Consider the following 25,160-nt stretch of genomic DNA (forward strand, 5'->3'; position numbering starts at 1 on the left):
CACGCGCGTATGTGTATATTTTAAAAATCATGTATGCATTGTCCTTTGAGTTGGCAGAAAGATAAAAGTGCAAATTCTCTAAATAATTGACATACGAGACAATAAATATTCTGATTTTCTGTGACATCTGAAAGTAATAACTCTTTACTCAAATACTTAGCTATCGTGCTGAAAAAGTAAAAGTAAAATCTTAAACACATTAATCACAAAGATGCATATTACATGATTAGTACTAGATGATGCCTCAAAGTGCATCAAATTATAAATGTGTTCCGAGTACATAAAATATACGTTAGAGATTTCTCTCATAGGCACAATCTAATACACAAATACATCTGACACTTATAAATTAGAAGATCCATTTGACAGCCTCCAAAACAGGAAAAGGGGAAGAAGTGATGCCAACATAAAAAAGCACACATAGATGCAAATAGTTCTGCTTATATGATTATTTTCTTCATCAGCGAGGGGTAAAGAGCAATTTACACCAAACTAGGTTTCCAGGCAGATCACAGTAATTCACAGGTTGGATAAGTCATAGCACGAAGGCCAGAACCATTATGAATTACTCAACTAAAAAAAATGTACTCAGATTTCAGTGAATCTAACAGTACAGTGTACTCACAGCGTGGTTTTGTTATTTTAGAGTCTTCAGAACCACTGTCTACCCCTTCCCTTCTCCATGCTTTACCACCAGGTTCCCAGAAAAACCACAGGGGCTATCCTGCATCAAACCTAGAAGAGACAGTTTATAAATGCACCTGTCCTATAAACATACTATTAACAAAGACTTACTGGATGGTGTTCTAATGGTGTGTGTTCGGTTAAGTGAACTGAACACAAACTTATTTGAAATCCTGAAATCTCTCTGGAGAAATAAAAGTTTTTAAAGCAGTTAATATAGGAATTTTTTTTAAAAAATTCTAAAGTATGGGGCCTTATGTAATCTCTCAATACTGAAAAACAGTTCAAGCAACATTTGAACTGAAAATTCAATTAAGTATGAACTCTGGAGCAAAAACTTCATGATTCTAAATGTTCCACAATCATAACTGAGAAGTTTGCCACATATACTATAGCCAAAAAGACAACAAAATGGCAAGAGGCATATTTTAAAGATTCATAACATTCTTCCCTTCAGCCTTGATGAAACCAGGTATCTAACATTTTTAGACGTAAATTTTTCCTTTCCGAAGGCATCTACTGATACCTGACTTCTGGGTCTTCCCGTTCATGAAAGTAGGACAGAAATCTTTTCTCTCTGGCTAGCATCTAAAATCCCTGCAGCAGTCAGGCTAGAAAGAAAGTCAATGTTAATAAGCATTTTGGAAGTGAGAAAACATGAAGATAGATTAGCCAAAATCAATGAGGAACAATCATTTCTTTTGAAGAAGTTATTATTCCCTCAAAACCAGATGAAGTAGATTAAGGCTGCCAACATTCTAGCTGCTCCTTCCATGTCTGTTTTGAAGAGAAATATTTTAAAGTACTGACGTCGCGTGAGATCATACTTCAGCTAAAAGGATATGTAAATAAATGACAGCCCAAGATGATATTCTTTATTGCAACGTAAATTTTAAGAAATAGCTAACCTTAAGATTTGAGCCAGGTTAGGCACACAATTATGACAGAAATTCTTAAGTGACTGAGGTATTTAGAGTCTTCAAAACCACAGGTGTGCAGTACTGAACAAAGAGGTAAATTAGGTGACAATAAAAATTAGCAACGAAGGATTAAAAAATAACTTTGAACTCTGTTTCCAATATCAATCACCTGAGCTAAGGGGAAAATGATTAAATCCTGGCGATAGACAGTCCAGTGAATCCTTCATCAGCAAATATTCTGAGGCAAAAGAATCGATGTTCATTCAAGAATAACCTTTTCAAGTAATTTGTTGAAAGATTTCCAAAAATTGGTAATTAGACAATTTATCATAAAGAAAAGGAAACACGAAAAATGTAGGTATTATTTATCCAGTCTATAGACTAGGTCTTCTAATAAATTAGCAAAATAGCTATACTTTCGGTTGTAAAACAATCTTCTGTTTGCTTTCACTTGACTGGCTGTCAAAGGAATAAAAGCGTCTGTCCTTTGAAACATTTTTGTAGACAATCTGGAGATAAGGATGACAACTTCAGCTGAAGAGTATTTGTATTTTAATAAGAAAACATGGAATCCTGGTTATTAACATATATATATATTTTACAATGAAAGAATATTCGGTCTGTGGTCAGAGACTTGCATTCTATTCATTACTCCATAATAACAGGAATAATTAATTGCGATAAGTCAATTAGCCGTTTTTGTGCCTGAGTTTCATTGTCTGGACAATGGAGACATCTGTGCTATGTCATTCTCAGAAACAGTTTGAGGATAAAGTAAAACACTAGAAAGCACTTTTATTTTTTCAAAACACGATATAAGTGCTATGTCGTGATACTGTTAATAATTTTACAGGTACCTCTTCGTGTTACCCAGTCAGATGTGTGCTTCAAGTAGGCATTCCTACAAGATTGCAGGTTGAATATTTAGTTGAATTTTATTTAAAAAATAATAAATCACAAAACTAAAATGTTTGAACAAGGTCACTTAACCCTCTCCCCAGGTGGTTAGTTATTATTACTATTATCATCATCATTATTACTTTTTAGCTATGTGTTTAAAAGAGGAGATCTTTAATACGTCAACCTAACTGAGAAAATGTGTCCCAGGCCCAGGTGGTTTTCAGAAGAAAAACTGATCTTCATAAGAGCTATGTCCTCTACTTTTAAAGTGCAGAACCTGTGTGGGGAGGGACAGAGCGGGAACTTCGGGTCTGTCACTGAGGAACCAATTCCCTCATCGAAGCCAGAGCAGCATGGATGCGGACGTGCAATCTGTTTTCAAAGTCGTAGCCAGAGAAATCCTCCTGAAAGACAAGAGAAAGAGAGTATTAGCTAAGCTGTCTGTAATACTGCAGTATTAATCACACCAAGCTTTGTACTGCCCCAAGTAAGATTCCTTACACTCCTAACAAAGGTTTCGCATTCACTTGATTTTTCTTATTTCCCAAACCTCAAGCTTTGTGTCCGTTTTTAAAATGTCAACTGAGCGTTATTAATGCTGTCTTTGGAAAATTTCCCTCATGTTATTCCTGGGACAGCAGTCTTAAGCTGGGCTCAGTGGAAGTTGCTGTTAGAACTTCTTAACTCAAGAACACAGTTATGAAATCAACAGTTATTTTCCCACTCAAATGAGAAGAGTTTTTATAAAGCAGGATGAGCAATTTCATAGGAGCTTCATGTGTAATTTCACTTAAAAATCGACTGCTCACTGATTCAGTTATCAGCTTCCCCTCCAGAAATACCAACCAAGACAATCATTTCACAAAATTTCTTGAATTCAGACTCCAGAGTACACTACAGAGGATAAGAAGGGTCACTGGAAAGAGAGAGATTGAGCATTTTTAGGCATTTTTACCTTTGCTTGAAGAAGGAGACTTCTGCCTCTTCCTACAGTCTATGAAGGTAAGAAAAACACATTATCTCTTAACATCTATATTTATATACACTCAAGCAGAAAATGTTATAATAGGAAGATATATTAATTCAAAAAATTCAGTGACATAGAGGGGAGTCAAGTGCTCATTCAAGCATACTGACTCAATTTTTCTTTAATATAATGCTGTTTACATGTTTACATTAAGGCATTACTTGATAAATAATTTTTCATAATCTTCATTATTATTTTATAAAGGGCTGTCATACTTTAGAAGAGTATAATAGTTTAAGATCTTACTAAAACACCCAAAATTGATGATAATTTAAGTTTATTTGAAGTCAGTAAGTTTTTTTGACGGCATTACTGATTGAGAATATCAACTTCATTTTTCAAGAGACAGACCAGTCTTCTTGTAGTTTATGTATATATTTTAAGGCTGCATTAAGAGTAAAAATTTCCTTAAAGAATATGGTGTTAGAAGTTTCTACCAAAATTCATAAAAATTGCATTTTCTATTTTGGTAAAATTAGAAATTCAAATGAAAAGAGTTACCAATTAACAGCCTATCTTTGGCAAGATAAGCTACATATTTAAGGATTAGGCTAGAATATTTCTGTTGATTTAGCTCAACTTTTAAAAAGTCCATATATTTGAAGGCTGACTTGAATTTACTGAAAATTCTAATTTTATACAGTCAATAGTATGTAACTGAGCTTCTAAAAGAAGGTACCAAGCAAATCCAGCATTATTAAAATTCACTTTTAAAAAAACTGCCCCACTGTGCTTAAAAATATGCATCTCAATGATGACCCTCAAACTTATAAGGTATTCTAAAAATTTTACACACCATCCTCATTTATTCTCACTACAATCATTATTGAATTGGCAAGGGAGGTATTTTTTATCCTGTTTTACAGATTAGGAAGAAGGTATGTGGTTAAATAACTTAACCATATCATACACTAAATAAAAATAAACGGCGGAGCTAGAATCACAATGCAATTCTGTTCTCTGAATAAACCACATTACATCATACCAGACCACTCTAGAAAAGGCAATGATTTTGCCCCAAATGAATTTTTGTCCCCAAAGTTACATTTATCATTCTAATTCCAGGAAAGAGATTACCTCCTTAAACACAGTGAGATAGGATTAATAGCTTCTTGGATTCATCCTATGTGAAATCAAGGAAAACAAAAAAAAAACCACTATGTTCAATTAACTTACTTTAAATGAAGGATGTTTTGTGCCTGTTCACTTGCACAGTTTTGCTGATGAGCATAATTTAAGAAAAGAGATAAGATCTTACCTCTGGTTTGTCTAACAGAAGACAGCCAAGTTCATAGCAAGCATATGGCTGAACATATAAGTTATTCTGACGACACAACTCATCTTTAACAGCTCGCTGAAAGAACTGAAAGTAATACGAATATTTTTGGAATTAATTCATTTCTCTACTTAGGCTCATTTTCCTACTTTTAAGCCTCATCACATCTTTAGGAGCATGTCTATTCTGTATCAGATTTTCTCCTTTTCTGCATCTTTGTTCCTTCCCATTTATTCTCATCCATATCTTATAAGTCCTTTACACACCTGTCTGGTGAACTTGCACCAGTATATGTTACCCATCAGTCAGCCCAATCTGTGCTATTTATTTTCCTAGTTGACACACCAGCCTCTTTTGACTTTATTGCAGAGAACATCTTTATCTGCATCTCCAAATCTGAACATTCCATTTTAATATTTAAGACAGAAAGTATACAAGCCAAGAACCATCTCTTGACAGGTGTCTTGACTGTATCTTACTGATACTTAAGCATATGACCTAAAATAAGCTATTTAGAGCTGTGTAATAGCTATTATACCCCACACTGAAAATTAATTTAAAATTATAATACAAGTGTATCAACACCCTAGCATTTAAAAGCCGAAGTCTGTTACTACAGTACATGAACTCTCTCAGAGAATAATCAAAATAACACCTGGATGTATGTTAAAAAAAAAAACAACCAAACAAAAAACTCAGAAAAATCCCTCCAACTACATTTGAAGACAATGAATGGTTCTTTTTCATGGAGTACGTTCGCAGAATATCTTAAGCTAACAACTTTCTAGACCTCACCTCAGTAATGCATCAATAATCTGCAGTTATAGAGGGAGGAAAAGTGGACACAGGCTGACATGCCTGATCATATTTGTATTTACCTAGCTAGGAGGCTTCACTCTGCTCCTTCAAAATTGTCTGCCTCCTCATTTCTTCCTCCTCCAATTGAGGCTGTCATCTTTGATAAACAGCTAGTGCCAGAAAAGAAGCCCATAGGTGAAGAAGTATTCTAAGGCTCTGAAGTCACATTAAAAACTAGTATGAACCGTCATCAACTTCTGGCATCTGAGAAGATGACCGTAATCAAATAAAGTGGATGAAACTCACTGCAGTGGGAGATTAGCTTTATGCAATGCTTTCTCCTTTTTCTTATTCCCAAGCGTATATGTAGGTTTTCACAGTTTAGTTTCCTTAGCCATGACACCACATGAACAGTTTACCTGGACAGCATCTTCTGAGTTCCCTAGACATTTGTGTATGGCACCAAGAAACAAATACTTTAATCCAACGACAGATGAATCATCCACTTCATGGCAAGCTTAAAGAGAAGCGAAAACAGCAGGAAGGAAATACATTCACTTAATTCCTTAAGTATCATCAAGAGTTAAGCATTTCATTGTTTAGAAACGTATTCAAGTTCAAACTGAGAACGTTTCCCTTCCTCATCCATCAGTGAGTATCTTTAGTCAAAGAAAGACAAGATATCAAACTTCATGGTGCCAAGAAGGCTCAAAATTGCATCATATTATTACTAGGTCAAAGAAGCCAATGTGAAAAGGCTGCATACTGTACAACTGCAACTACATGACGTTCCGGAAAAGGCAAAACTGTGGTGAGTTGCCAGAGGTCTGGAAGGTAGAGCACAGGGGATTTTCAGGCCAGTGAAACTATTCTGTATCATACTATCTGTAAGAGCGGATACATGTCATGATACATTTGTCAGATGCCATAGAATGTACGAAACAAAGCATACACTCTAATGTAAATTACGGACTTCCGGTGATAACGCCGTGCCAGTGTTGCTTTATCAGTTGTAACAAATGCACCGCAACAGGGGGGATGTTAATGGTTGGAGAGGCTGTGTGGGTACACATGGCGGGGGGGAGGTTTGAGGTGTGTAGGAACTCTCTGTCCTTTCTGTCCAATTTTGCTTGAATCTAAAACTGCTCTAAAAAATAAAGTCTATTGGTATCTTTCAGTTGCATCATATTAATTCAAAAAACCATGCAATGAGCACCTTCACATGTTTGTAGGAGGTACTGCACCAGTCTCTGAGAGGGCATCAGACTTGATCCCTCCACTTCGAGAAGCTTGCCATCTACTGCGGAGGATGGGCACACATGTTGGGAGGATAACATGGAAGTTTTCCAAGGAAATGAAAAGAGTGGAAATTGGAAACAGAGTGGAGCTAATACAGGAGGAAAAATAGTAATTACTTCTATGAACCAATAAAGATACTGAGATTTGAAAAGATTTTATAGAAACATACACATACTATATGTACACACATACACACATGTATATCACACACAAGTGTATGTACATGTATATATGTACATATGTGTGATATATGTGTATGTATGTGTATATGTAGGTATATATATATATATAGAGAGAGAGAGAGAGAGAGAGCACGCGCGAGCGAGAGCGCTCAAGGTTCCAGAAAAAGTTTTGGAAGTTATTGGAAGAGCTGGGTAGACTGACAAAGAGGTAAATGTGAAGAAGAGTCTAAACCTACAGAAGCAGGAGGTGCCTCAAAAACCTAGGCTGAAAATACCTCCACAGAAAAAGTATTCAAAAGATATTAAGGCAGTGGCAGTGTTAAGGAAAGGGGAATGTACTTCATTCATCCCCTCATTCATTCACTAATTCTACTCATTCATTCAATATTTATTGAGCAACTACTATATGACAGCAGTGACCAAAGAGAAAAAAATTCCTGCCCTTAGGAAACTAACATTTCGTGGAGGAGAGAGATAACACAAAAGACAGATAGGTAAAATAAGTGTATAAAGGAAGTGTACACACTAAGGTAAAAAATAAAGACAGGAAAGGGGATAGCGGTATGCATGTGTGTCAGAAAGGTACAGGTTAAGGCCCATTGAAAAAGCCACAGGTGGGTAAAGACCTGAAGAAAATGAGTATGAAGGAGCCATGTGGATATTTGTGGGAAGAGCTTTTGAAGGCAGAGAACAGCAAGTGCAAAGGCACTAAGGGCTGCACGTGCCTGGTGTGTTCAAGATCAGTAAGGAGTGCGGCTGGAGCCTGGTGAGCGGCGGGAAGTGTGGTGAGAGGCAATGGCAGTGGGGGCATGTGTACAGACCGTAGGCCACTCAATGGATCCAGACTTTTACTTTGAATAAGATGAGGCCACAGAAGGTCTCAGAAGTGAACCACCACCACATGACTTAGGTTTTAATAGGAGCACTCTGACTGCTGTGCTGAGAATACATGGTGACATCCTTAAAACGCAGAGGAAGAATGCAGTGGAGACGGGCAGGTTGGTGAGGAAGGGAATGAATGAAATTACAAGACAAGGATATAAGAATCCAGCTAGCTCTGCTGATGCAGGGAGTCACAGACTGACTGTGATAAGCTGAGTGCACAAAGCTGTGTGGGCCTGATGGGAAGAGTGTAATCAATGCAGATGACCTCTATCACCCACGATCAGGTGGTTTTTTTTCTCCTGGAACTTAACTATTTCTCTACAAAGATCTTCACCTGTTTTCTATATGACTGAGTCGATTTGGATCATTACTGCTTAACACTGGAGAATGAGATAATCTAATTAACAGCTCTCTTAACTGGATTTTTAGCAAAAATATTAGAGAATTATCTCATATTCACTCCAGAGCCCACCTCCCTCCCCAGGGCCACATCGTTGTTGTTTATTTTGACAGCGGGAAAGGAGCTCAGAGAATATTTAGTCACATTAAGTGATGATCGTTCGTGTACCTGACAATTACCATTTTATATTTGCATGTCTGTTTTAATTATCTCTAAACACATGATCCTGCACTTGTGCATTAAAAAGAATACCTAAGGGGCTTCCCTGGTGGTGCAGTGGTTAAGAATCCACCTGCCAATGCAGGGGACACGGGCTCGAGCCCTGGTCCGGGAAGATCCCACATGCTGCGGAGCAACTAAGCCCGTGCGCCACAACTACTGAGCCTGTGCTCTAGAGCCTGCAAACCACAACTACTGAAGGCCGCACACCTAGAGCCCGTGAACCGCAACGAAGAGTAGCCCCCGCTGGCCGCAACTAGAGAAAGCCCGCGAGCAGCAATGAAGACCCAATGCAGCCAAAAACTAAAAAATGAATAAATAAAATAAATAAATAAATTCATTTTTTAAAAAAAAGAATACCTAAAATTCCTTACTGGTCTTTTGAGTTAGACATTGGTAGATATTCCAGACTTGCATCAACAACAAGGGATGGGTTTAAAATTATGAATCTTTTTAAACAGAGCAGAACTTGAACATCTGAGAAAATTCTGTTTCCTTTCAAGTAATTCCCTTAGGAGGGTTACACACTTACCCTAATACAGGGCCTTTGCACACAACTTCTTTTGGAGTTGCATTACTTTGCTCTGGAATATCAACACTGACCAATTTTTTGACCTTTGAGAAGGAACCTTTTTTTTTTTTTTTTTAAATAAGCAACAGGCATCTGCAGGGAATTCTGATGATAAAAGTATGTGATTCAAGGGAAAATGCTATATTTGATCAAAAACAAGTGTGACTACAAAGAAATATGACAAATTTTATACAGCCACTAGTTTTGAATAAGTCCAAAATATTAATACTAAATCACTTTTGGAAAAGAGCAGCATATATGTGAATAAGAGTACATTTCCAAAGGTAACTGCTTTCTATAAAACCATCTCTTTGGATGAACAGTCAGTGGCATTTCATACCCACGGGTTCTGCATTCACGGATGCAACCAACTGTGGATCGAAAATATTCTGGGGAAAAAAGAAAATTCCAGAAAGCAACTAATTACATACTATTTACATTGTATTTGCAACTACATATATAGCATTTACATCGTATCAGGTATTACAAGTAATCTAGAGATGATTTAACGTAAACATGGAAAAGTGCATGTAGGTTATATGCAAATACTACACCATTTTATATGAGGGACTTGCACATTCGCAGGTTTTGGTATGTGTAGGGGGTCCTGGAACCAATCCCCCACAGATACACAGGGATAACTGTATGTGTGTGTGTGTTTTTTTTAATTAATTAATTTATTTATTTTTGGCCGTGTTGGGTCTTCGTTGCTGCACGTGGGCTTTCTCCAGTTAGGGCGAGAGGGGACTACTCTTCGTTGTGGTGCATGGGCTTCTCATTGCAGTGGCTTCTCTTATTGCGGAGCATGGGCTCTAGGCACACGAGCTTCAGTAGTTGTGGCTCGCGGGCTCTAGAGCACAGGCTCAGTAGTTGTGGCGCACGGGCTTAGTTGCTCCACGGCATGTGGGATCTTCCTGGACCAGGGATCGAACCCGTGTCCCCTGCATTGGCAGGTGGATTCTTAACCACTGTGCCACCAGGAAGTCCCTGTGTTTTAACACAGCACTCTCACCATGTAATCATTTTTCCAGCTGCATGGTTTAAATATCTTCATGCTCCCAGGAAGATGAAGCTGTGTGTAGAGAGCTGAAAGCTTTGCTAGTCAATGTGCCATCCTCAGACCAGCAGCAGAGACACTTGCTACTATGGGAGCTGGGCAAGTCACCTAACTGTTCCGAGTCTTGCCTTCCTCATTATAAAATGGGCACAACAATGCTGTCCGCCTTTTCTACTTCCCTGTGTTCCAGTGAAGAGCAAAGGAAATAATCTGCCAGACTATAAAATATCATTCAAATGTCTGCCATTATACCTTTAGAAGAAACGTTACAGTATTTCTTTTTTTTTTAATTTATTTATTTTTATTTTATTTATTTTTGGCTGCACTGGGTCTTCGTTGATGCACGCGGGCTTTCTCTAGCTGCTGCGAGCGGGGCTACTCTGTTGCGGTGTGCGGGCTTCTCACTGCGGTGGCTTCTCTTGTTGCGGAGCACAGGCTCTAGGCATGCGAGCTTCAGTAGTTGTGGCACACGGGCTCAGTAGTTGTGGCTCTCGGGCTCTAGAGCACAGGCTCAGTAGTTGTGGTGCATGGGCTTAGCTGCTCCGCGGCATGTGGGATCTTCCTGGACCAGGGCTCGAACCCGTGTCCCCTGCATTGGCAGGCAGATTCTTAACCACTGTGCCAACAGGGAAGCCCACAGTATTTCTTTAATAACCAGTAAAGCTTTATTTTACTAAAAGACTTATTCTCTCCATGAACTTCTCCTACAACTATAATAAAAATGACTTTATGAAGGTTTTATTACCATAACTTATAGTCTTATGATTTTTTAAACATATGAATCAAAAAGGTAGGTTCCCAATTATACTCCTTGGTGTCTACTCAAGAGAAATCAGTATGTAATTCCACACAAAAGGTCAGTACACTTATGTTGCACACTTATGTTTGTAGCAGCTTTACGCACGGTCGCTAAACACCCAGAAAAAAGCCAAGTGTCCCGTAGGAGAAGGAATAAACAAATCGTGGGACAGGTATAGCCATACGATGGAATTCCACTCAACAAGTGAGCGGAACAAACTACTGACACAGATACACGTGGGTGTCACAGACACTAGGCTGCACAAATGAAGCCACGCACTGAAAAGTACACACTGTCTGATTCCACTTGTACGAAGTTAAAACGTAATCTGTGGAGAGAAAAATCAGGACAGGGGTTGCCATGGGTGGGGCCTGACTGAGAAGGGGCGTAAGGGAAATCTCAGGGGTGGAAGAAATGTTCTGTGTCTTGATCATGGGGTGGATGCCACAGTGTATATATTTGTCAAAACTCACTGAACTGCATGTACGCTTAATATCTGTGCATTTTAATGGATGTCCATATGAAAAAAGAGGCTTCATGGCGGGGGGCTGGTGGAAACGTATGCTTCCAGCCACCCGCATGGCTTTAGGATTAACAACCCTGACGATCAGTGTGCATCGCCACACACTGCAGACAAGGCAAGTACATCTGTCCCTTCCAGTGCCTCCTACTTCCATCACCTAAGTGACAGAACTTTTTCAACCATCGCACCATTTGTCCAAGAATGACAGATTTGTACTCTCTGAATCAGAGATTAGTGACACACTGAAGGAACAAGCTGCCGTGCACAGTTTTGTTTTGTTTTACCTTGACTCATCCTCTGTAGGTTGGGGAGGGAGCAGTTGGGGAGGGCTTTCCACAAGTACAACACTTCAATGGACGCCAGCACGCACAGCGCTTTGGTTGGGGTTTGTTTCCGAAATCTCTCTGCCTGCAAGCAGTTGGAATGATTAGGCAACATGAGAAAAAAAGCAAATTCAGATAACAAAAGTATTTCAGAGACATTAAAAAATACATGGTTCATATCTGATGTGAACGGTCCCCTCCCGCAAAGTTAAAAATGAAAATTTCTCTCTAAATTTTGCTCTCCGGTTTTTAATATATTGGTAGATATGCCTTTCTCTTATTCAATTCAATCTACTATCAAGATCCAGGATATATTTTGAAAACTTTAAACTGAAATGAATCTAGTTTCATTCTAAGTCAAAGAAATTTATAAAAGCTGGGTGACAAATAATAACTTGATGGGTTTATATGGAGGATATAATACTAGATGCCTTTTAGTTGCGGTCTTATTGACGTTTTAGTTTTCTAATTAGTCCCAGTCCTCTCAGGGCCATTCCACATTACAATCTAGTTTATACTCACACTAAATCATTCAATGTTCATTCAATAAAAACTTACAACTAAACACATGGAAAATTCAGGATATAAGTTGTCAGGTAACCCATGGTAATTCAGCTAAACTGTATTCTTAAAAGTACAGAAGTAAATTAGGGGCTTTGTCCCTACAGTCCTGGGCCCTTCTGCTGGTATATTTGATGCACACTTCTGTTTTTTATTAGGGCAGAACGTGATGCTTTCACTATATGAGAACTAACAGTCTGTATCTCTTGCCCAGGTTCTGCTGATTTGCATTCTTCTGAGACTACCTAGCTCTTCAGACAGATGTTCTTCCTCTCTGGAGGCTCAGGAGCTCCACAGGATCTGTAATGTCTCTATCCATTCAAAGAAACAACTGCTTTAATGATCTGCAACCACAAACAGTACTTTGCATTCAGAGCAGAAGAATGACATGGGAGTACATTCTCTCCACAGTCGTGAACTGCATTTTGCATGGCATTAGGTTGCCAGCTATGCATACGATTTCTTAAAACCTGTCCAAGGTGGCAATGGTTGCAAATACCCATCGTAAATGACACACCAGATCAACAGGTTCCAACATACCTTTTTCACTGAGAACTGTTCAATCTGATTGTTCTTCCTTTTGAAGAGTTTCTGAACTTCTTTAAAGACAATCTGTGCCCCGTCCACATCACCGGTGGCTCCCTGACAAACTGTGAGAAACCATCGTTGTAATCCTTAAGTATTAGGGGGAAAATGCCACTAACGGATACCTAGGTTGATGATACTTGGAAAACGTTACCAAAGGAAAAAACGGGAGCAAATATTTTTAAAGACTGTTACACATGGGACTACACCACCCTGCTGATCGTCGTTCCACCGATTCAACAACTATTTCCCGGGACTTCCCTGGTGGTGCAGTGGTTAAGAATCCGCCTGCCAATGCAGCAGACACGGGCCCGATCCCTGGTCCGGGAAGATCCCACAGGTCTCGGAGCAACTAACCCCTGTGCCACAACTACTGAGCCTGCTTGCCTAGGGCTCGTGCTCCCCAACAAGAAGCCTGGGCAACGCAACGAAGAGTTGCCCCCGCTCGCCGACTAGAGAAAGTCTGCACGCAGCAACGAAGACCCAACGCAGCCCAAAATAAACAAAACAAAAAAAACTATTTCCCTGGCGCTAGGTTCCCTGAGCTTTGGGGTGGTGGTGGGGTGGGGACAGGTGGGAAAACTACAGTCCTAAGTCATCTTTGGGGGAGATAGTCTAGTCTTGAACATTAACAAAACCCCCAGATATTATCACAGACTACAGTCCATTTAGAGCTCATGTACTCGGAAAGTGGAAGAAAAAGGAATCTAGGCAAGAACACTTAGGAGCCAGGAGGATTGTGAAAGCCTCATGGTAGTAGAAGGATACCTCTGCACCTGGCAAGAAAGTCATGAATTAGTCCTACACGTTTACTGGGCACCTACCACCTACAGCCGCCAGGAAGAATGTGAAGAAGACACACACACGTTTACACCCAGAAGAAACTTAAATTTCAGCTGGAGAGAGAAGACACACAGTCCAGAGCTACAATGTATATAGTGATGAGAGCCTTGGGAGTCCTGGCACCAAAGTACTTTTGGAAAAGCTCAACAAGGGAAGGGATGGTTTCTTTCTGGAGTGATCAGGGCAGCTTTGAGGAACAAAGAGTCAAGCTGAGCCTTGGAGGGGGGTAAGATTTTGATGGTCTGCATGCTATCTTCATCCCACCCAGAGCCCCTGGCAAAGACGTAGTCGTATTTCCTTTGGTTCACCTGCTCGCTACCTTCTCCAAACTTCACACCAGGCTGCAGTCCCATCCCTTCATTGGAACTTTATCAACTACTCTTTGCTGTCCTCTTTTCAACTCCCATGAAGATGAATTCACTTGTTAACTTTTTGTTGCTTTTGTCTTTGCCACATATCGTTTTTCAACCCCCAGTTGGAATGTCCATTGATTTGCTAGTTCTTTCTTCTTTATTCGAGTAGTCCTACAACTGGGTGGTCCCATACTCGCATTTTGGGGCTTGGTCAAGCCAGGCACAGGGCTATGGCATGTCAGAGGATGGGCAGCTAACGGAAGGGTCAAAGAAGCACAAGCAGCAAGGTTTTCAGAAAGCTGAGGTCATCAAGGTGATGGGAAAGGCAGAAGATTTCTACTGGGAATAAGTGGGATTAGGCTGAATATTCAAAAGGAGAGATCACCCCCAGTTATAAGAGCAGCACTGCTCCAGATGTGGTGGCCTGAACCCATCCAAAATGACCTCATCGGTTGGGTTATAACATTTCAAAACCAGGAAGAAGTTCAGTGATCGTTCTGTAAAACAACTCCAATATATTATAGATCAGAGGATGTAGAGGTCCAGGAAAGTAAAAGTCTTGCCTGAGGTCACACAGTAGATCAATTAAAAAGAATAATTTCCGCTGCCCCTAGCCTGAGGTCTCCTCAGATAACTGATAACATTATTATATAGTCACATAGTATTAAAAAAAGAATGAGCAACTGTGGGTACACAAGAGAGTCATAAACATCAACGGTAACAGGATCTGAATCGCCTTTGCAGTTCTACAACACTAATACCTCAGATCCTGAAGAATATACACCACCTCCTCTCAGTACAGTTACAGACAGTTGCTTTAAAAGACGCAGATGTTTGAAAGCATGACTGTCTCTGATTTACCCTAAGTCTGAGACCTACACAGAACTTAGGATGCTTGGCTCATCCATTAAGACTAAGCTTTTCGGTTAACTTCTTCTGGGTAACATACCCAACAGAATTGAAAGCAGGGTCTCAAAAAGAACCGTGTCCACAGCAGCAACACTCACAATGGCCAAAGGGTGGAAACAACCCAAGCATCCACTGACAATGAACGGATAAACAAAACATGGTCTGTACATACAATGGAATATTATTCAGCCTTAAAAATGAATGAAATTCTGACACATACTACAATATGGATGAACCTTGAGGGCACTATGCTAAGTGAAATAAACCAGCTTCAATCAAGTCCACTTACCTAGAATAATCCAATTCACACAGACAGAAAGTAGAGCAGTGGTTGTTAGTGGCTGGGAGGGGGGAGTTATTGTGTAATGAGCATAGAGTTTCAGTTTGGGACAATGAAGTTGGACAGTGGTGATGGCCGTGAAGGAACTTAATGCCACGGAACCACACCCTTAAACATGGTTAAAATAGGGACTTCCCCGGCGGTCCAGTGGTTAGGATTCTGGGCTTTCTCTGCTGGGGGCCTGAGTTCGATCTCTGGTTGGGGAATTAAGATCCTGTAAGCTGCGTGGTGCGGCCAAAAAAAAATTTTTTTGTAATGGTTAAAATACATTTTATGTATATTTTACCATAATAAAAAAAACCTCTCAGCCATAAGATGAATAAGGTCTGAAGATCTAACGTATAACATGGTGACTATATGTGATCATACGGTATCGTAAAATTGAAATTTGCCAAGAGAGTAGAACTTAAATGTTCTTACAAAAAAAGAGATAAATATAAAAAAAGAAAGCACAAGGAACTAAGCCCCGAATGGTAGTGTTTCTGGTGGCTGAATGCCCATTTTCTCCGACACTGCCTGTAACACGTACCTGTCCTTCAGGCCAACTCAAATGACAGCTCCTGCAAGGAGCCTTCTCTGAGAGCTTGACAGAGTGACCTTCCCTCCCCTCCCCACGTACTCTTTAGGTGGAGCTCCTCACACATCATCTGCACGAAGCCCCCATGGAGAGGTGGCGCCTAGAGTCTTTCACGCTTTATCATCTGCTGCAACTGGTATGATCCTGGGATTTCCAATATCTGGAGAATAAATGCTCCTCTATACACCCACACCGTACCATTATTTCTTCATGTTCTATGCTCAACAACGATTAAAAAGAAACAGTTGCCCACAGTGACTACGTGGCCCCATTACACCCTAACGACCGCTGGGGGGTGCTGCAGCCTCTCTGTTTTCGTTCATCCACGTGCTGCGCACACCAAGCCTGTTACTTTCATCTGAGATGCCTGTGAGTTCTGTAAACCAACCCTTCAAGTATCCTAAGCAGCATACTGAAAATAATCCTATTCAAACATCAGCTATAAGAGCCATACGAAAACGGATTAATACCTGCGGGGCTTGCAGGGAGGCCTGTGAGTATAAGGGCCTTCCGTCCTGACTGCTCACGGACTGTAGTTTCAGAACATCCAGGACAGACACATTAGTCACCATCTTCTAATTCTATCTTATTTTAAAGAGACCAGTTAAGGGGATGGAATGACAGGAGACGTTTTGTTAAATCCAAGTATTCAGAGAAATAAGAAGATATTGAAAATAATGTTTGGATTAGCCTTAAATTTTAAGTGAAAGAATCACTTATATGGGTGTGTAAGGAGAGCTCATTGTTAGAGGCCGAAAATGTACAACTACCTGGGTCTCTTCAATCTCCACCGGGACCCTTCTGCATCACAACAGCACTTCATGTATTGTAGCTCAGGGCACAGACAGCTGTTTTGTCCGCCAGGTGGCAGCATGTCTCTATCTCTTCATTTAAGGGTTAAAAAGGCAATACACACTGATATGCCTATCAGACATTACAGTTGTTTCTGCTATAATGACATGCAGTGTTGAATTACCTTGTGTTCTGCAAAATCACACTGTAATTATAATAGGGTTAATAAGTAAAACAAGGTTGGAACAGACTACTCAAAATCCGTACAACTCTGTAACCAGGGCACTAACAATCTAAACAAAGACGTTAACACGATTTAAAAGACATGTTAAATTCTTTAAATTCCTAATAAATCAAAAATAGATTTGAGAAAATAAAGGAGAGCGGTAAGGGTAAGTTGAGGCTGTTTAGGACAAAAACAAAAAGCTCACAATAAGCATTTCCGGGACCCAGCATGTGACCAGCCCAGCCCTGAGGGGACGTGGGGAGGGGCAGGGCGAGCAGCACCGAACCACCCGGCTGTTCAGATGGGCTGGGGAGAGCTGCTCCTCAGCTGCTATTCACTTGTAGCCCAAAACAACACACGCTGTGGGAAACTGTGAAGAACACAACTTCTGCATCCTCTGCCATCACTCTCCCACCGGCCAACGCACGTCAGCTAATCTGAGACAGAGAAGGGCGCGCTGCGGCCGTGCAGACCGTGGTCTACTCACCAGCGGTTAAATAGGCGTAATAGCACTGGGACCACCGGGACTCGTTTTTTAGCCTCTCAAAGGAGTCAAATGCATCCTTGAAATTCAGCTCTATCATGCTGCACCAACCTGTGAAAGAGATATTTCTAGTACGGGACCCTAAGTAATATGCTCTACAGCCCATCTGTACGTTACAAACGTCTTATTCTGCTGACTTTCTCTGTGAGGGCTCCACGTCAACAGCCTGAAAACTTCCTAAGTATCTTTTCCCTCGTAAATATTTTCAATATGATGTTTTGAGTACACAAGGCATCTCTGATTTCACAACCAATGAAGCAGTAATAGAAGGGAGGAAAGTAAAAATTTCTAGGGAAACCGTCCAATTTGCCTCCCCCGGCTGGAGATCAACCCAAGCACAGTGGTTCTTCTCTCCCAAGAGCAGGCACCGGCGCAAAGAAAGAAGCGATGCCAGTAGATTACATACACAGTGACCATCTCGAAAAGTCTCACACGCTCACCTGTGCATTTATGATCACAGTCAATTAGCAACCTTTTCTGAGAATTGGAGAGGAAGCCAGTGAGAAATCAAGTACTTGCCACCCTTCCCTCTGCAGGGGCAGAGAAAGGACCCCACCTCTCCCAGAGCAAAACACTGTTAGGGTGGCATCCTGGGTGGGGTGGGGGGGGCAGCAGCAATAAGGAAACAAGGAATTTTATCCCTCGTTGTTACTAACGGTATCTCCCACCCACGGAGCCATCCCGTTGTGTGTCAGGCAGGCATCTGATGTAGTTCTTGTTAATCCTAGTGCAGTCTTGGAAAGGTGGCTGACGGCGTCCTCACCTGCCCAAGGAGAAAGCCTAAGGCATGAAGAGGCTTCGGGACTTGCTCAAGGTCACACGGCTAATAAGAGGGAAGAACTGAGGGTCGAAGGCCATTGCTCTCTCCTGCCCACGATTTGCCTCCATAAAAAAATTCTGTTATCCGCTGCACCATGAAGAAGTCGTGTCACCTTAGACCTACCATTTGAACTAGAGGGATGAAGGGGAGCCACACTTCCAGAAAATTCAGTGTCAAATTCTATGGGATATGATATGAAGTTGACATATTTTAGAGTAAACATTGGGGCTAATTCTTTCCATCCTAAAATGGACATCGGGATAAGATTTGAATTAAACGCCGCAACAGAGGTGGGAGGCAGCACCACAGCTGAATAAGGAGGCCAAGTCCTGACTTTGCTATTCCCACTTCCCCCCACCCCAACCCTGAGTTAACCTTCTGAAGTCCTTAGTTCTGGGTTTCGATATTTCCAAGATTCCTTCCGTTCTGACATTCTACCCTGCCACAGACCCGGAAACAGTGCACACATGAAAAAAGGCCACCATAATCATTTCACAATATATTCAGGTATCAAATCTTCATGTTGTACACTTTAAATACAATGTTACGTGTCAAAGGTATCTCAATAAAACTACAAGAAAAAAGATAACAGTGTCCTAAACAAGAGAAATAAAAGGACATCGAAGCTAGTCCCTTCAAGTCCTATACTGTTTCATCGGTTGTGAAATCAGAGATGCCTGGTCTTACTCAAAACATCACATTGATAATGTGTTTCACATTCCATTCCACATTATGGCTACTAACCAGAGCTCCAGCAGAGTTTACAGAAAAATACATTTCCCACTGGATCATACCTCATCTCCACTCCCTAAGCTACAACAGGCGTTTAAAACATAATACTGATTATTGGGCAGTTCTCAATCTTTTAGTTTGCACTCTTCTTTAAAAAAAGATTCAGGAAGACAATTATGTCTACAGCAGGCAAGCAAGTGGCAAACAAATGCCTCCAAGTCTGTCTATAAATTCCCCTCCAGGAGAGGAGAAGCAGGAGGAAGCAGCTAACATATGTGGCCAGGCATCCTGTCTGATGCTCATGGGGTCAATTTCATCTTAATTACACAGCTGCTCCCAGGGCAGGCGCCTGAGCTCCAGGGGCTACCACGAGGGTGAGGTCTCCAAGTTAGCTGGCAGAAGAGCTGGAATTGGAATCTAGGTGCCCAATTTTCTCCTAAGCCGTAGTTTTCTTCTTAGGTAAACATTGGTGGGAGGGAAGAGAAAACAGTCCTGAATTCTAATATCCAGTCCAATAAAATATTCACAAATGGTTTTTACTCAATTAATTTAAGTTTACCTATCATCCTAGAATCTAAATGTTATAAGGAGCAAAATATTAGAAAGAAGAAATGAGAATTCATTAAGTACCACTACTTGCGCTATGGTAACAAAGTCCTATTATTACACAAGGCGGCAGGCATCTCACAAAGACACAAACTGAAGAGCATTAACAATGAAAACGTGCACAGGAATGCGTTACCACTGCAGGACAAGAAGCTGGACGTTCAGCTGGACATGAGCTATTGCATTAATACTATTTCAATGACAAGGGGCCGGACAGACATTCGATACTTACCAATTTCATACAGACACACGTGTTGGATTTCTCTCTGGTCTACTGCAAGTTCCAGAGCAGTATGGAAGGAAGTCAAGGCACTGTTGATTTGACACTAAGGAAAAAACAACAACAGTTACTGGCTAAGATCTGTCATTAACATTACGAGCATCCTAGTTCACAAGCATCCTTTCCCTTGGTAGTCAAGCAGATTAAGCAGTAGAGAAGAGGGCGATGTAAAGGTTTCTGGGAAAACGCCCCCTTTCCCCTCACATGGTTGTGAGCTGAACAGAGCGCAGGCCACTCCTCCTTCTGCTCCGTCAGAAGGACCCACCAGTGAGGGCTCGGCTCACACCACCCTCTCCCACAGCGGTCTGTGCACACGTGCACTAGAACTTGGTGTGTGATCAATACAATGATTGGCTGATCTGGCTCCATGGTACAGGTAAGCTCGACAGGAGAGGGACTGCATCTCACCCTCCTGCAGACACCCACCGGGCCCAGAGACACTGGCAGTCAGCACTGCCTAGGGCCAGTCCATTAGCCCAGCCCCAGCCTCTCCCTGTTCCGGGAGCCCCTCACGCTCTACCACACAACTCGGTGATGTTCTCCGAATGCTTCTGGTCATCAGCCCTCTTCTCCCAACACTTCAGAAATTCTCTGAGGGTCCAGATTACACTTTCGACTTCTGCATTCATCTAGCACTGTCCAGAACCCCAGCAGACTCTCAAATGCCCGTCCCACCGTTTCCTGGTTAAATACATTTAGTGTTTCTTCCATGAAAGATCTCGTTCAAAGTCTGCTGATCTGATGCCACAAGCACCTGGCAAGAGCACCTAAAAGGCACCATCAGGATAAAAGGGAGGTAAACTAAACCGTAAATACAGCAACGACAGGCGTTAAGTATCACACATCAGCGATAATATAAATCCTAAATGTCCCAAAGATGCGACACAGCCTGCCCTCGCTGACACATGCCCAGGAGCGCTCCTTTCTCCCTCCCGCAGGTGCCAGCGCCTCTCTTCCCGCCCTCCACTCAGCCCTCCTCTCTGTGCTTCCCTGTGTGCCTCCTGCTGCTCCCAGGCGACTCCCTTTCCAAGGCCCCTGGCTGCCTCTTCTCCCCCAGGGCAGCCAGGTTGGGGGCATGAAGGGTCTTAGAAGAGGGGCTGCTGGTTTCCCTGAGACCAGACCCACCACGTTCCTCAGCTCCTTGAGTGATGCACGGTCACTGCGGGAGGCCCCAGGACTCCACACAGGGCACAGATGAGTCAGCAAGGAGATCGGCAGGACAGTCTGTGACTCAGGAACTCTGGAAGCCAAATGACTCAGTAACCACGGCCATGGCTGGACCAGTAACTGTTCGTGCCCCACAGTAACACTTCACTCTGCTATCAGCAAGGTTCAGACTGTAGCGTTCAATCCTGTATCACCACCCACAAGTGCTCGGAAGATACAGAAGGTAGCCACGGAAGATACACATCACTGTACCACTAATTCCTGTTCTCAACTAGCTCAACACCTAGTTGAAGGGAACCTCACAGGAATGAAACAGGCCTCCAGCTCTTAAGTCAGACATTTACACTGATTGTGAGCACACAGCCAGATACCAAAGGTAAAAGATCAATCTCTAATGAAAAGCAAGTATGTGTGTAGAGAGATCTGGACACTCATTACTCCCAGTTCTAACTTTCCCCTTTCTGGATCAATACTTCTTTCCCTGCATCACACATGCATTCAATTTAGCCTATTTGCACAGAAACCACAGGATTAGGGATTCTGCTTTTGCATGCACCTCCCCAGTTTCCCAAGTTAATGGCATTCAACTATCACCCCCAGGATATTTCCAGATGGGCCATCACTACCAAGCTGACCCCAGCTGGGGTTCAGTGCACGGCAGTGCAACGCCACGCTGCCCTTCAGAGGATAGAAAACTACTCGGTGAACATTTATCAGGCAACTACTGGGTGCCCAGGATGGAACTGGACTCTGAAGCCACCAAGATGAGTCAAAACTAAGCTCTGAATGCAAGAACAGAAAAAAAGAAGCCAAGTAATACTTGAATCAACGTTATTTCTCTTAACCCTTTCAAAAACTCTGAGATAGGTATGCATTAGTTCCATTTTCGGATGAAGAAACTGACGTTCAACAACTGTAAGTGCTCAGTCAAGCTCAGGGAGCTAGTAATTGACTAGTATTCAAATTCTGCTCCAACTGCATGCTTTCTTCAGGGAGAGGGATGCAAATGTGATTAAGCTAAGAATCTGGAGATATGGGAGAGTCCCTAGATTATCCAGGGGGCGTTAAATGCGATCAACAAGTATCCCTATAAGAGGGAAGCAGAGAGAGGGTTGACATAAGCAGAGGAGAAGGCAATGTGAGAGGATGGAGGCAGAGACTGGAGTGATGTGGCCGCAAGCCCAGGAATGCAGGCAGCCACCAGAGGCAAGAGGCAAGGAATGGACTTTCCCTAGAGCCTCCGGAGGGAGCGCTGCCCTGCTGACCACCTTGATTTGGGCCCAGAGAAACTGATTTTGGACTTCTGGACTCCAGAATTGTGAGAGAATAAATCTCTGTCATTTTAAGCCATAAACTTTGTGATAATTTGTTACAACAGCCTTGGGAAACTAGAACAGTATACTTCCTTAAAGATGAAACTGTGAAGAAAGTTCCAGGCTCTTTGTGTCACAAGCACTTGAATAGAACTGGGAAGTACTGAGACCACTTATGGAGCTTAAAGGCATTACCCCAGGAGCAAGCATAACTACAAAACTAATTCTACTTCTAGGCTGATCACTCATTAAGGAAGTACAATGAACAGCCATTAAATTAGTGGAAATATAGTTCCCTTTTCATCAAAACAATTCAGAATAAAAATGATCTATGGGAGTCTTTCTGGTTACAAATTAAAACATCCACAACCCAGCAGAGAAAAGAGGGTTATCCTCAATTTGATACTCGATTCCCAGTTTAATTTTTAAAGAAATACACATACCCTGAAGAAAATATAGAAAATGGATTAGTATGAAACCAAGAATTACTCCTATACAGGCTTTTTGTCTCATGAATTGTGCGCTGATACACTGTGTCACAAAAACTACTTGAAGCCTCAGTCTCCTTGCTGGTAAAAGGAGAAAAAAATGTTGGCAAGCTTTTATCTGCTTCCAGAAGAAGCCATGAAGAATAAAAGCACAAATCTTTGCCAAATTAAATGGAGCATATTTACTGCCAAATTAAAATCAGCAGGACTTACAGCTACAGCACTGTCACTACAGGGATACTGTGTGTTTTTCCAGTTACTTGGAACTTCCTGATAGGTGTATTCTTAGGCATTTTATAACACTTGTGGCAACTGCAAAAGGGATTTGTTTCTCCATTTTATTCTCCAAGTGAATGTTGCTGGTATGTAGGAAACCTGTGGATTTTTTCAAGTTGATTTTGTACATGTCACATTATTATACTCAGGGATTTTTATAATTCTTAATCTCTTTTTCTCTCGGATTTTCCAGGGAGATATTCAAACCATTTGCAAGTAACGATAGTGCTGTCTCTTCATTTACAACAGACAATTGTACTTGGGTAGGACCTCCAGTTAAAATACTGAATATTAAGCAAGCATAGCACGTATCCTTGGTTTATGCTAATACAATCGATGTGTATATGTTATTATACAGTATATAAAAGAATATGAAAAAGAGGATGTTTTAATGTTGCACCATGAAATACAGCTTGCTGCACGTTTTCAGTAGATGCCCATTTTTACCAAATAGAGAGATTTCCTTTCTAATTTGCTAGTCGTTTGTTTGGTTTTTAAAATCTGGGTTGGGTAGTGCATTTCATTAAATGCCATTTGGGTATCTATTCATAGGAGGGAATGGTTTTATCAATGACTTCCTCAATGCAGCGGATAACAGGGATACAGTTCCTGAGGCTGAACCACGAGTGCCTTTTTGGAATAAGCCTTACTAGGTTGGAATACAGCATTTAAGAAATACGTTGCTGGATTTGATTTGCTAATATTTATTTAGAATTTCTATGTTCAGAATGAAGTGGCGTTTGTTTAGGGCTCTCCCCTGCAAGTTCTGGTGTCAGAATAATGCCAGAACTTGGAGACTGGCAGAAAGTATTTTCATATTCTCTGTGCTCTGGGACTACGTAAATAAATAGCTCACTCTAGAGCCATACCTTCCAACTGAATAATTCATTTGTTTCAATTACTGTAATATAAATGTTTTCTTTTAATGGGCACACAGTATAATGAAGAATGTTAAATACTGGTCAGTAGTACCAGATTTCAGCGCCAACTTCATAACCTACACAATTTTGGACCTTAGGAAGTAATTTTTGTTTATACTCTCAGGGATGCTGAAATAAATGAATTCATGTGAATAAAATGCTCTTAGGAAAGGTACATTGTCTTTAAAACATAGGTATTGTCTATAGGTACCTTGGCTCCTGTTAACAGCATTGGGAAATAAATCACAATATTGTTTTCTAACTTTTAGGACCAAGACTTGCCGTAAGTAGCAATTCAGCTTCTCACAAATTATTTCAGAACCCTGGGAGAAATTCCAGATTTGTTTTTAATTAGTAATGTTTATTTTTTAGAGCAGTATTAGGATTATAGCAAAACTGAGCAGCAAACTCAGAGACTATTTTATTATAAAATAGATTTTTTAAGAATGAAAGAGTTGTCAGTTTCTCATAATTGTGTTTCTGCAAGTTTCTTATTATGTTTAAGAAAAAAAAATGCTATTTCTTAGGAATATATAATTTTACGACTGTTAGTTTAATTGTCAAGTACCATAAAGTTTTAAACCAGCTTTGTTCCATTTAATGCATTTTGCCCTCGATTTTTAAATTATCATTGCTGTCAATTTTTAAATTTATGTATGCCTGATATATTTTGTCTACTCTTTTACTTTCTACTTTTGTATCACCATTTAAATTTTTTTAGTTAGCTTGTATATTTATTTAGTTGGATTTGTCTTTTTTATCCTGATCTGAGAGTTATCTTTTATATAGCAATATGGTAAACATAAATGGATTTAGGTAACTAATACTTTTTATATTAATTTAACTTGTTTTTGTTCCCTTGACAGTTACTTTTTTCTTATTATACTATGTTTTGTTTGCTTCATCCTCTTCAGTCCTTTTTTTTGGCCACACGTTATAGGATTTTAGTTCCCCGACCAGGGATC

The 25,160-nt window shown here is 40.8% G+C and overlaps 1 protein-coding gene across 1 annotated transcript in view; it reads right to left on the bottom strand.

Annotated features, from left to right (window-relative positions):
* Window positions 1-2,518: 2,518 nt before the first annotated feature.
* Window positions 2,519-25,160, bottom strand: part of TTC39C (tetratricopeptide repeat domain 39C) — a 98,907-nt gene continuing 76,265 nt past the window's right edge. Inside the window, exons 7-14 of the mRNA XM_065889897.1 lie at window positions 19,984-20,077; window positions 17,537-17,644; window positions 12,965-13,074; window positions 11,825-11,948; window positions 6,025-6,122; window positions 4,790-4,894; window positions 3,460-3,498; window positions 2,519-2,908 (exon numbers count right to left, since the gene is read on the bottom strand). Of these exons, the coding sequence (XP_065745969.1) occupies window positions 2,819-2,908; window positions 3,460-3,498; window positions 4,790-4,894; window positions 6,025-6,122; window positions 11,825-11,948; window positions 12,965-13,074; window positions 17,537-17,644; window positions 19,984-20,077 (768 nt within the window). The 3' untranslated portion in view covers window positions 2,519-2,818. The remainder of the gene's footprint in view (window positions 2,909-3,459; window positions 3,499-4,789; window positions 4,895-6,024; window positions 6,123-11,824; window positions 11,949-12,964; window positions 13,075-17,536; window positions 17,645-19,983; window positions 20,078-25,160) is intronic.

Source organism: Phocoena phocoena, chromosome 13 (assembly GCF_963924675.1).
Source record: "Phocoena phocoena chromosome 13, mPhoPho1.1, whole genome shotgun sequence".
NCBI classification, from domain to species: domain Eukaryota; kingdom Metazoa; phylum Chordata; class Mammalia; order Artiodactyla; family Phocoenidae; genus Phocoena; species Phocoena phocoena.